General features: G+C 36.8%; 1 protein-coding gene across 9 annotated transcripts in view; it reads right to left on the reverse strand.

Moving 5' to 3' along the window:
- The window catches only part of ELMO1 (engulfment and cell motility 1), a 335189-nt gene that overhangs the window by 172928 nt on the left and 149296 nt on the right, over positions 1–12965 (reverse strand). For all 9 annotated transcript variants that reach the window (XM_079302630.1, XM_079302632.1, XM_079302629.1 and 6 more), the window contains one exon: positions 969–1073. In XM_079302630.1, coding sequence (XP_079158756.1) covers positions 969–1073 — 105 coding nt within the window. The remainder of the gene's footprint in view (positions 1–968; positions 1074–12965) is intronic.

The following is a 12965-nucleotide window of genomic DNA, read 5'->3' on the forward strand; positions in this document are numbered from 1 at the left end:
CCTTTGCAAACCTATTAGAGCTTTGACACCAATTTACTTCAAACAGAAAACAGATTATAATGTATATTAAAAGATCACTCTTGACTTTAAGTGGAAATGATCAGTGTGTCTACTGTTTTCCTGCTATACACAAACTTCTTTAGGCAGGTTTGCATGAGCATTTTTTTGGGGGAACTATTCCATCCGTATCAACTCCAGACAATGACTTTTATGTCTGTCCTCCACTCCTATCTGTGTTTGCTCGGTTTATGCTTGGGAAGCACTTGATTTTATTAAAGCTTAGGAAAAGTTTCTCTCTTCAGAGGCAGGTATTATTCGGCTGTATGACTCTCCTTGTAGGGATGCAACACTGCTCTAACTACCTTTGAAATAAACTTGAAATAATTTGGGAAGTGGAGTGGGCAGGGGTTCAGGAAGGGGTTATACAAATAAATCATGATGCTTTGTATGTATTTTACTCTCAGAATTACTTCTCCTACAGCAGTAGCTTTAGTGGAAGCATCTTAACTCACAGTATCCTACCAATTCAATCACCTCTCAAAGCATTTGATCTTCAAATCCTGCTTTCCACAAAAAAAAAAGTCAGCTTTTGGTAGACTTGGAGCAGGTCAGAGAATTCTGCATAATTCAAATAATTGCTCCTTTCCAAGTTTACGCCATCCATTATGCATCTTACAAAGGCACAGGCTCATTTCTCTTTTTTTGCACTCCTAAGTAAAAATAAGTACTTGCAAAAAAGTAATATCTAGAATATTTCAGGCAGCAATGACAGACAAGACACCTCTACAGCTTTCTCCCAGAGCTTTTACAGCTTATATCATGTTTTAGTGTCATGTGGTTTGTCTTCCTAGAGTTTTTTGTTAATGATACCAGGATTTTGAACCTACCCTTCCAAATCAACTGTAAACAGGTCATAATTACTGCAAGAAGGCAATTACAAAGATCTCCATGACAAGAGGAAGCCTTACCCGAATATAAGCATCCTGTTGATGTTTTGCAAAGTACAGCATGTTGTCGAGGGCCAGCATTCCAGGAGGGGTCTGTGTGAAATCCATTGCTGGGTTTATGTGATTCTGCAAGAAAAGAGCAAGATCACTCAATGAGCACCTTTACAAAAGCTATCAGTTCCACAGTGTTGGTGAGCACTATGTTAGTGTGCTGTGTCAAAAAATTTTCGGCAACAGAACTCTTTTTTGCTGAGCAGAAAACTGTTAATAAGGAAATGGCCCATGCCTCAAAGAGGTCTACAACAAAATGCAGACACTATAAGGTTGGTATGTCAGTAATTCACTTCTGCAGCTGTGGAATGGAGTTTCCTAAAGGCTGAATGCTTTAGAAGCACAGATGCCCATGTCATTCATGCAGATAGACTCCTTGGTGGAACTACAGACTAAAAGTATGTAAAAATACAGATAATTGAGCCAACAGATGCCAAAACACCTATTTGTATAACATCTATGGAACAAGTTCAAATTAACCACAAAAAGGAGATAAAAACAACCTAGCTATATTAAGTCTATTGGATCTTGTGGACTCCTGAACACAAAGGGACTCTGATAAAAAATTTTTGTGAAAATAAGCAGATTCATCTTGTGGAATTCAGGTACATTTTTTGTTACGTTCTGACCCTATGAATTTCATCTATGGAATTAATGAATAAACTTACCATATATAACTAGAATTCATTAGCTTCCACATGCACATACATATTTCAGATGTGCAGTTTCACATGCTACATGAAAAACTACAGTTGCCTAAAATATTCATTAACTCAGCTGATTTTTTGTTTGGATGGAATGATTTGATTAAGCTTCATGTAGTTCATGGTTTAGACATGAAAATTTGACTGGCTATACCAAAGAAGCTGCTCAGAACTCCCAATAATGTATCTTCTTTCAGAAATGCCTCCCTTCTGCTATGCTTTTTTTATCAGTATCACCTCTGCAATGTCTCCTAATCCACTCATCATTATGACACAGAAAGATATCCCTAGTTCCTTTGCAATGGCATTTCTATTCTGCCAGACACAGCTGTTAAAAGTGGTTAAAAGTGCAATTACTACCAGAAAACTGGCAAAGATCAGCACAGGTTTCTTCCATTACTCCATTTCTGCAGTGTGTTTAGGATCTGATCCAACCAGTTCACTGCTAAAAGCATGGGTTTTACTAGTTTTCTTTCTGTTGAATCTGTCAGGCCATAAAGTTTTAGAAATTACTGATTCTACCTTTTTGCCCATTTTAGTTTCAGATGCATCATTGTTGATTTTAGCCAGTCAATAATTCACAGTCACATAAAAGATTAAAAGTAGTAGAAAGCAAAATTTATACATTAGAATGTCTGCTGCGACCTCAAAAGTAGATGGCATGCAGAACTGCTGGTTGTACATTTCCAGATTAGGGCTACTGGTGTACAAGCAAAACAATCACAGCTAATTAGGGAATCGAGGACGCCTGGAACCTTAGATTTTATGTAGAAAGATCTATGTAATAAATATTTCAGAAGGGTAGTTGTAGTTTAGGAAGGGAAAACAATGTCTTACTGAGTTGTAACTTTCAAAAAATCCCCTTTAAACTTTTTTTCACTTTCACCTGGTCATCTGAATGACAGAAAATAATTGCCTAATTGGGCTATTTCCCCAACTCAGCCTTTCATCTTCCACTCTGATGAATTTATCAATCAGAACATTTAAAATCAGTACAACTCTGCTTCACACATATCACAAGCCCTACAGACTTCAGCTCCAGGGAGGAGAAAATTGTGAGGTTGTGAGGCTGAGTCTCACAGATACACAAATCCCACCACCCACCCCAACCCAATCCAGCATGAATATCTTACAGATCCTTCTCTGCATTTGAAGCTACCTACATTTTGGCCATAAAGTATAAGTCCTGAGGAACACTGCTTGATACTCTACTGTTTCATGAGGTCTATGAGGTACATTTCCTTGGGAAAGCTAATGGGAACCACAGCAAGCACCAGTCAACAGGGAACACTACAGCACCAGTTTTACAAAAACTTATGCAAGTAGCACTACAGCACAGGGCTGAAATACACTCTTGGCTCCCATGCTGTAGCATGGGATATATGGATATATAATCCATATATTGGATTATATATGGGTATAATAATATATATTGCTATATAATAATATATATCAGATAAATACCTGACAAGCACAGAAAGTTTCAAGACCCAGCTACATTTCTCCAGCTATAAAGTACTGGTACTTTTTTAATGGCATTTACAATGGATAAATAAAGGCAGGACACAAATAAAAAGCCTGACCTACTGTTGCTTGAACAAGTCTTTCCTTTACCCCATTCTAAATCAACAAAAAACCAGCAAGGACATGAAGAATCTCACAACATTTAGTAAGGATGACTCATTTTGTCTCTTACTATCACTACTATTTCTATGTTCAAACAGAAAAACCATCTCTCCATCACTTCTACTTTCTCGCCAAGTCAAGCCTATAAACCCAGCTATTTTCAGCTTTTTTCAGTTTGTTTCTGTTTTTCAAAAGTTTCTGTCACATGGAATCCCAGTATAACTAGAGCTTGATCTTCAGCTCTGTTGATTTAAATAGCTGGAAATACAGAAGCAGCTAATAGCTGAAGATCCCCCAGACAGTTCTGGTGTGTGAGAGACAATACATTACCTTCAATTATTCTTAAAATTCAAAAGGAACAACAGACACTTTGTTCCCTTCCTTTTTTCTCACTCCCCCTAAAATAATCCTTTTCTTAACATGATGAATACTTGTGGTTGAAATTAAGGTATTGAGAGTGGGTTTAAGAACGAGATACAAAGCTACATTATCTAAAATGTTGTAGTGAATAATTCAGAAGTAGGCAAACACCCCACCTACAATATAATTTATTAAATATATGGAACAGAGTGCTTCAGGCATATTTGTTGCATCCATTTAGTAGAAAATCTATACTTCTTTTAGTTATGAAAAGTGAAGAGTAAGAAACACAAATGAAATATACTTATTACTTCCAAATTTTCAGATAATTTTTGATTTTTTTTCCACTAGGCTGATTAATATCTTTGCATTTTTCAGATTCAGCACCTGAGCAGTGTTTAATAGCTTATGCACTTATGTCACACATGTTAATATACCAGAACATTCAAGAATTTGTTGACCAACTCAATACGATACTGTGGGGAAAAAAAAAAAAGCATTGGTTTTGATAAGATGAAAACTCAAAATCACATCTGCTTATGCTATTAAAAAAAAAAAAAAAATCACGTGGCATATTTCACCATATGACAGTTATGCTGGCTAAATTCTAGTGCAGTAATTACATTCAGACAACCTAGTATTCTAATACAGTTCTGGTTGTGTAAAGCTTTCTTCTCTATCCTGAATGGCTTCACTGTCTTACTCCTGACTTCTGCAGCAATCTCTGAAGGATGTATAAATTTCAGTGGTAGGTATGCGTCCTTGCACCAAGGTGCCTATTCACAGCAATGGTAACTGCTAATGGAATAAGGACCACTCATTCACTGTATTATTCCTAACAATAGTATCTTCCACATGAACATGCCAAAGCACAGGATTAATTTCCCTGCATTTCTAGGCCATTAACATGCAAATTTATTTCTGTCTAGACAGGTATTCACAGCTTATCACAGACTTTGCACTCGTAATGTGTGTAGCACCCATGTAAATCAGTTGCCAAATCATGTTAGTCTGTCCTGAAAGAAGTATGGAGTAGGTGCTAGACCCAGTAATAGATCTTTTCCTAGTCCCAAAGCAGCTCAGGTGAATTGCTGTTCTTCATGCCTCACTTCTGTAAGTGGCATGACAAAAAAACATCAGAAGTTTCCAGGGAAGAGTCAAGACTGTAAAAGAACTGATGATAGAACAACTTCCAAATGTCACAAGAATTCAATTTTAAAAGTGTCTTTCTAAAATGAACCCTCTCAAAAGTGGTCTTTCTTTCTTTCTTTTTCTTTCTTTCTTTCTTTCTTTCTTTCTTTCTTTCTTTCTTTCTTTCTTTCTTTCTTTCTTTCTTTCTTTCTTTCTTTCTTTCTTTCTTTCTTTCTTTCTTTCTTTCTTTCTTTCTTTCTCTCTTTCTTTCTTTCTTTCTTTCTTTCTTTCTTTCTTTCTTTCTTTCTTTCTTTCTTTCTTTCTTTTTCTGAAGAAAGAAAGAAAGAAAGAATCTGTCTATCAAGGTAGTACTGCAGACAACAATCTCTTTCATCCTCAATTACTCGTTTACTCATTGTCTTCCTCCTTTTAAGTTTAAACCACTGTTCTGTGGGCTGGAAAGGAAAGCATTTACTGGGTATACAGCATCTCTGCAAATCTTTCCCTGGATCATACCAGGAAATCATAGTAGTACATATGTACATGTTTGTTCCTCAGAATTCAGGACAAGAAGAGCGGCAACTTTTAAAGTGAGATTTACAACGAATTATCAATTGACAAACTTACGCTAAAAGTATCAACAAACGCAAAGACTCACCACTTACCCCTTTCCTAAATAAACCTGAAGTTTTACATGCAAAATGTTCCCATCTGTTCATTTACACAAGAATTACAAATAAGGAAAAAGACTTCATTAAACCAACATTTGTGAAGAGGTAGTCAGCTAAAATTCTTAATGAGGAAATACTTTTGTCCTTTTATTAAACAGAACTGGATTCAAAGAGATTATGATGTTGCACACCACTTCCATCATCACACTTCATGAGATATAACAGTGACTTGGGAATTTTTAGCCTCTATGCAATCAATAAAGAACTAGCAGATTTGTCTTTCTCTTGATAACTATTTCAATATGCAGATGTGATTTTTTTTTTTCTTCCAAAGCCTATTTTTTAAGTTTACAACAGAACTCAGTGCTAGAATGAAAAAATCTCTGCAGGACTCCTGAATTAAAAAAAAAAGAAACAACAAACAAAATCACAAAAAGCCCCACACTCTAACACAAGTGAAAAAGATCAAAAGCCCAGTAACTGCTATATATTTGAAAGAATATGCAGAAAATTATTTAAGATACTTTTAGTGCAAGTCCTTTAAATCACATCCCCACTATTCCACCACATATCAAGAACTCCAGTAAATTTCTACTGGATATAATTTTCATAAAGATTTACAAATTATATCTGCATATGATGATGGTGGGTTTCCCTTAAACTAATTTCTAGCTCTTTTTATCTTTGTATATATGGCAAATTTTGTCCATTTCTGCTAGCAGGTAGAAATTTTGAGGTTTCCTTTTGTTTTTTGTTGTTATTGGCATGACAGCTTTGGGATACATATTAGTAGACTACAAATGTTATCCTCCAATAATGAAACTCATTCCTGTGGGAGCCCAGGGAATACCCCTGGCCTCCTTGGGGGTCTCAAAACCCCCCTGGCAAGGGTCTCAAAGACCTCTGAGTGAGACCCTGATGTCACAGGTGCTGAATTCTAACCCCTGGGGGAAGTTGTCACCACAAGGAGAATGGAAACAAGCTACCAAAATTAGTGAAGTGCAAATTAGATTGTTAGAATGTAGATAAATAGACTTTTGGGAATGTTTATGATAAGGAACACGTGGCCAAATGGAGAATTTGGGGGGTGGACACCTTTTCCTCCTTTTTCTCCATGTCATCCATGGTGGGTGACATGTTGGCACTCTTGGATTGGATGGGGTCAGGGCTGGACCATTTAATAAAATTGTATTGTATTGGTAAAATTTTGTAAACATGTAATCCGTAATACCAACTATATAAGATAAGCCCTGCCTTCACCAGGCAGATTCCACCATGGATGCCAGGCTGAGCAGACCGCTGCTGGTCAAGCAAAAAGTCCCTGAGATATGAAACAATAAACAGTCCTTGGAAAAAGAGAAAACTGTCTCCAGCAATCTCTCTTCGGCTGCTTCAGAGAAAACCAGGGTTTGAACTACCTTTGTGTCCCACTGGGGTGATCTCGGGGCAAAGGAGAAACCCCAGACTGGGACAATTCCTATCTAGGTAGCATGTTAAGCAACAGTCTTGCTGGATCAAGTTTGACCTCACCCATATAAATCTGACCCTCTCAATAGCAAAGAAATTTTAAGTACAATCTGTATGTACATCATTTCCCCTACAAAAGTTAAAAAAGCAATAATTTGACTACCATATATCTTTAATTCATGGAGCTACTACTTAATCTAATGTAAAGAAGAGTAGAATTCTATGTAAATCACCACCAGAAATCTGTCCAAAGATGCTATAGTGGTAAAAATTTCAAAAATTTATATGTTAAGGAGGTACAATTAAATAGCCTAAAATCACTAAATAGACCATAACAGATATGTCAAACAGATATGTCACATATTTTCAGTCATTAATAAATTACACATTATAAAGCAAGAGAAAAAGCTCTTGCATAATTCTTTGTATTTTACACAAATAAATTACATGGAGCTAATGCTTTGGATTCCAAAATCTTAAGCCCTACAGGCTGCCAATAATTTGAAAGCCTAGAAGAATCCAAAATGACTGCTATAACTCAGATGATCACATCTTGTCCAATGCGAAAACGCTGAGCCACCTTGAGTTGGATGTATGTTCAGCACTTTACAGATTATTGACTTCTTACTACTGAAGTGATGTTTACTGGACAAATGCATTATCAAGCAGTAACATGTTATGTACTCTTTCAGGGCTATATAGAATGAATCAATGGCATGTGGTCATATCAATTAAATTTTTTCAGCATGGAAAATTATTTTCAGATATCTCTCCATATCCACTAAACTTACAGAAAAATGGAATAAGCAGTCAAACATCCAGTTGCAGATATAGTTGGGACTGGGTCAAAAAACTAAAAGCCATACTAGTTTATTTACTCAGATTACCAGATCATTTTACAGCCAGACCGTGCCAGATTTCCTGTTACTGTGACTTTTTGGGCAGTCAGTCCACTTTTGATTAAATTAGTGCTGGATGAGATGTGAGTTACTCCAGATGGCTTTCACTACAGGGAATTAGGGAACCTTCTCATGAGACCTTCTAGGGGCTCAGCTGCAAGGGTGTGAAGGAGGTGTCCCTCCAACCAGGGCTGCTGGAGAGCAACCAAGAGCTACAGCTTTTCAGACAGCTCCAGCTCTTACAAAATCATGATGGAATATATTACCCATGTCCTGGACAGCAAGCCACTTTTGTATTGTTTTAATTACAACACCCATGAATTGCACTGGGAAGAACCCCAATTTAAAAGAACTACTGTTATAAATACAGGCTTTCTTATGACTGTGGAATGTGTAGGGCAATGACTGGTTTAATTTTACCAATGTTATTAAAGCAGTTTGCCTTCTCTATACAGATAGAATCTAAGATATAAATTCTCATCCTATCCAGCAGGAGAAATATCAAGCTAGCAAGAAGATAGTTATGTGAGAAAAGTGTGAAGAATGTTAGTAGGTACAGCAAGCCAAATAAATTAATCCATCTTGAGCACTGCAAATGAACACAGATTAAAAGTTTGCAACTAGAAAGTCATACCCAAAAGACTCAAAATTTACCTCAGCAATTTTATCTCTGTGACTCCTATCAAATGTGTCAATTAGTTAGACTTAGTGTTCCTAAGTCAAATTTTGTCATGAGAACCTCTTTTGAGTTGGAAAGTTTTAATGCCTGTTCAGTAAGGTAGATTGTGACTTCTACTCATATTTAAGCATAATGGCTCCATAATTCAGGAGAAATTCACAGCTCTTCACCAGACCTTTTTACAAAACTAAGGGAAAAGATACAAAATAGTCAATGACTGTACATACATATTTTAGCATATGCTCCAAACAAATGAAATACATTGCCTATCAATAAGGAAAAAAAATAATCTCTAGACCTTTTTATTAAGTAAAATGAGAAGTTCAAAACCAAATTGTGCCAAATCTTGGGCTGCTTGAATTGGAGTTTTCTAAGCCTAAGACTACTATGAGAGCATATATTTGATTGTTTTAGTTACACTCTGGGCAGTTTTATCTAAATTTTTTTACATAATATTTGCATCTGAAATTTGAGGTGCTTTAATTTAAAAAACTTTCAGTTGTATTTCCTTTTAAAGAAAAATTACTTAAATGATAATCAATAAAGTAAAATCAAAGTCAGTCAAGTAAAAATAATCATTAGAACTTTCCTGAGTATGTGCTTCTACAGGGAGGCCACATGTGAAGCAGCCACCTTATCGATGCAGTGGTCTCTCTCCTATGTCATCACTAAAGACTAAAATTCTGAATGGGATCCTTCCTGCTGCAGCAACTGTCATATGGATATGATGCTTGTGTACTATGGTAGGCACAACAACAGAACAAGAAGATCAACACTCCATTTGTGCATTATAGTTCTCTTGGAATTTCATTACTACCAATGACCGCAGTGGCTGGAGACATCCCTGCATCTTTACCATCTGTGTTGTTTGAGAAAAGTGAGCTTAGAAACTAACCTAAACTTAATGCCAAGCATCACGAGGTAAGCTGGGATAGATCTCGCTCTACCTTTAAATATTTCTGTAGAAAGGTTTTGCAATTTTCCTTTTCAAGCAATCTGGCTAAAACCTCTATTGTGGGCAAAAAGGAAAACCCCAGACTATGTTTAGTTCAAATACAGTAGAGAGAAGTCAGCCCTGTGTCTGAGAAAACCCCAGTTCAAAATTAATTGCCCATATGAATCTACTGGCTGTCTGGCAGCCAGATGCAACAGCTGTCCAAATTTAAAATGGAAAATTCTGTCCCAGAGCTCTGAAAAACAGAACTGGAACAGCATTTTCAGTCATGCATACAGACCTGCAGAACTGGGTGAAAAAGCCAGCTACTGTTTAGGTGCTCTGTGGCTCACCGACTGACACTTCTTTTATTACCTGTGACCAAGACAAGCTTCTAATAGTCACAAAGGATGAGAAATAATCTACAGCAAAGATGATGTCAACATATGTGAAATATTAGCTACCTTTGGATGGACATGCCCAAGTAAAAATTACCAGCTCTACAGGCAAATCTTACCCCTGCTGGAATACAAACAGCCAGGCTCTGATGTCAGGGACAGGTTTGGAACACATGACCAATCCCTCCTGAAAGTTTTGAGTCCATATTCTGCCTTAAGTCAACAATAAACTATGCCATCCTATAGGATACCCTCATCTGTCCTCAATAGTGAGTTAATAAAACAAACAAACAAACAAACAAACAACAACAACAACAACAAAAAAAACCCCAACCAAAACCATAAAACAATAACAAATATGAAAAAAACACTGGATCCATTCATTAGGGAACTTCAGTTCCCTAGATTTCCAATTTTCTTTGCCTCTCTACAAGAATGTGAAGCACTTCTGACTAGAGCTGAGCTCTGCAAAATGCTGATACGTGTTGTGTGTCTGGGTACTGTTCTGCTCTGCCTTCAGTCTCCTCCAGACAAATGACAAAAAGAAGATGAAGTTACACTAAAATGTAGGGTGGTTTTTTTAAAAATAAGGATATTTTAAAAGAAGACACATCTCTACTATTCTATGATTTCATGTAGGGGATGTGTAACAAGTTGACTACATTTAAATGCCAAAATATTCAGAATTCAGATATGAAGGAGCTTTTTAATTTGGGAAAATAAATTGGATACTTAAAAATAAGGTGCCTTTCTCCCCTTGTCTTTGAATTTATTCTCAAGTCTCGGTAAATTAAATGTCACATTCAAAAAGAAAGTTTTTAACTCCTTTTAACTGAAGAAAATCTAAATATTTTGTGTGCTATGATATTTACCATCCTTTAAATATCTGAAGACGCCAAAAAATCCCATGAGGAATGAGACAAGGAGGAAAATGCAATATGCATGTTAGTAACAGACATATCTGTTTGCATGCATGCATACACTGAAAATTTCATAAACCTAAATAAAATATTTTCTGTAATTAGCATTAAATTGAATTTACAGTTTAACAAAACTGCCATCATTTAATATCAAGTAAGGGTTTGTCTAGAACCATCTATTCAAGCCAAGTCTAGGGAAACAGATGAGACTCACACAACAAAAGAATTGAGATGTCTTTATGTCTTACCAGTTTTGTGGGGGATGCTTCTCCCTTTTTTTTTGAGACATGTGGCATATACTATCCACCCCTCTCCCAGTGAAGCAGTCAGAAAATAATTCTTCTGTAGTGATACACTTGAAACAAACTATTCAGCCCAACTACATTTAAATCTGTGGAACTTGCCTGCCCCCAAGAGTTCAAAACTGGGATGCTCATGGCAAATAAAACTAGTCAGTGAAACCATAAATACTCTATATATAAAAGAAAAGGAAAAAAATCCCATGCTCTATTGTGACTAACTTTAAATTAGCACATTTATATTTTTAATGGATTTTCTTAAAGAGAAGCATGCTATTTCAAATCACAGTGAGTTTAATGTTGTTATTTTGCAAGTTCACAATTGAAAATACTGGAAAGGTATGAATACTAAAATACCAACCTTTTATTCCCCCTTCTCAAAACAAATATCTTCATTAAGAAACTGATTTAAAGAATAATTCTTTCAACTAATATTTATAATAATCACAACATCATGAAATAAAGAATTAAAAAATCAAAGCACAAAAGGGATGTTATTACAGAGCCACACAATCACAAATATTTCATTCTGGTTGGTTTTAACTTCATTGTTGAAGTGATAAAAGGTCAAAGAAGCTCAGTGGCCCATCAAGTTTTTGTTGTTTTGTTGGTTTTTTTTTTCTTTCATTCTTTCTTTTAAATCTATTCTCTGGGAGGACTAAAGCCAAGAGGAATTCAGCTGCATATAGTAAAAGGCTGGTTTATTAATCTTACCAATGTTCAAGTTCCTAGATATCCATAGCTCCGGAGAAGTGGTCATGTGAAATCACATGCAGCTGCATGGTAAATAAGAACAGCAGCTTTAACATAGAGATTTTGTGGTCTCTCTTATTGGTCACTATAAAGATGCACCTGACCCAGGGACCTCATCCTGTGCATATCAGGTCAGAAGAAGAGCATCACGTTTATACAAAATTAGTAGCTTCTCTACTGCACAGATGCACATGTTATCAGGTCTGGCTTTCCTAGTAAAAACATAACCCATTTTCCGTAATAAGAAAAAGTTCCTCAAGTTTTCTCCAAGCCTTTCAAAACCTCATGCCTCCAAACAGCAGTAATCCTCTTGTATTTATCTGTTAGCACCCATGATCTGCTGACAACAGTCTGACAATGAAAAAAAATTTCACTGTCTTTGGGATTTACAAATAAATTCTCAGTTTTCACCACCCTTCTCATTTTTTGTCATTCTTGAATATTCATTCCACACTGTAATCACACTTGGCTGAGAAGATGTGATGTCCCCTGACAGCATCTGCCCCTCTGGTCAGGGATCACCCCTCTCTCTTGGGGGATGGGAAGGTGGCCACCTCACTCACATGTAGGGCAACCAAGCTGTTCCCCTGCTTGTGCCTAGCAGGCATCTGCCCACACATTCTTGCACTGCTCAGAGTGGTCCAGGGGCTTAACAAAGAGATTTGTGGCTCAAACACTAACCCTGGGGCCTACCCTGCTCTAAGTTACACCGGAGAAGATATCTCCCACCACCACACATTGACTCGAACATCTCAGCAAATGTGTCACTATGAAAAGTGGAATTTCAGCACGAAATTTGCTGGGTTGCAAACATCATTGGGATCTTCTTCCAGCAGGAATCCTCTTTTCAGCACAGCCCTGCTTTTTCACAGCCTAGCACCAAACACATGGCATGGCTCGGCATGGTGCCATGGAGTGCTTTATGGCAAACAGCAACTTTGAACAATGAAACTCTGCTTACAGAAAAGATCAGAATAGGTAACACACCAATGAGCTCCTAAGGACACCAAGCATGAGAATAAACTTGAGGGATTTCTGGATTTCTGCCTCTCATGTTTGAAAAAAGATTGATGCTTTGGTGCTAATACTCACATTTGCAGAACATGGTCTGAGTTGGCATCAAATG

Source organism: Erithacus rubecula (genome assembly GCF_903797595.1).
Source record: "Erithacus rubecula genome assembly, chromosome: 3".
Taxonomy (NCBI): Eukaryota; Metazoa; Chordata; class Aves; order Passeriformes; family Muscicapidae; genus Erithacus; species Erithacus rubecula.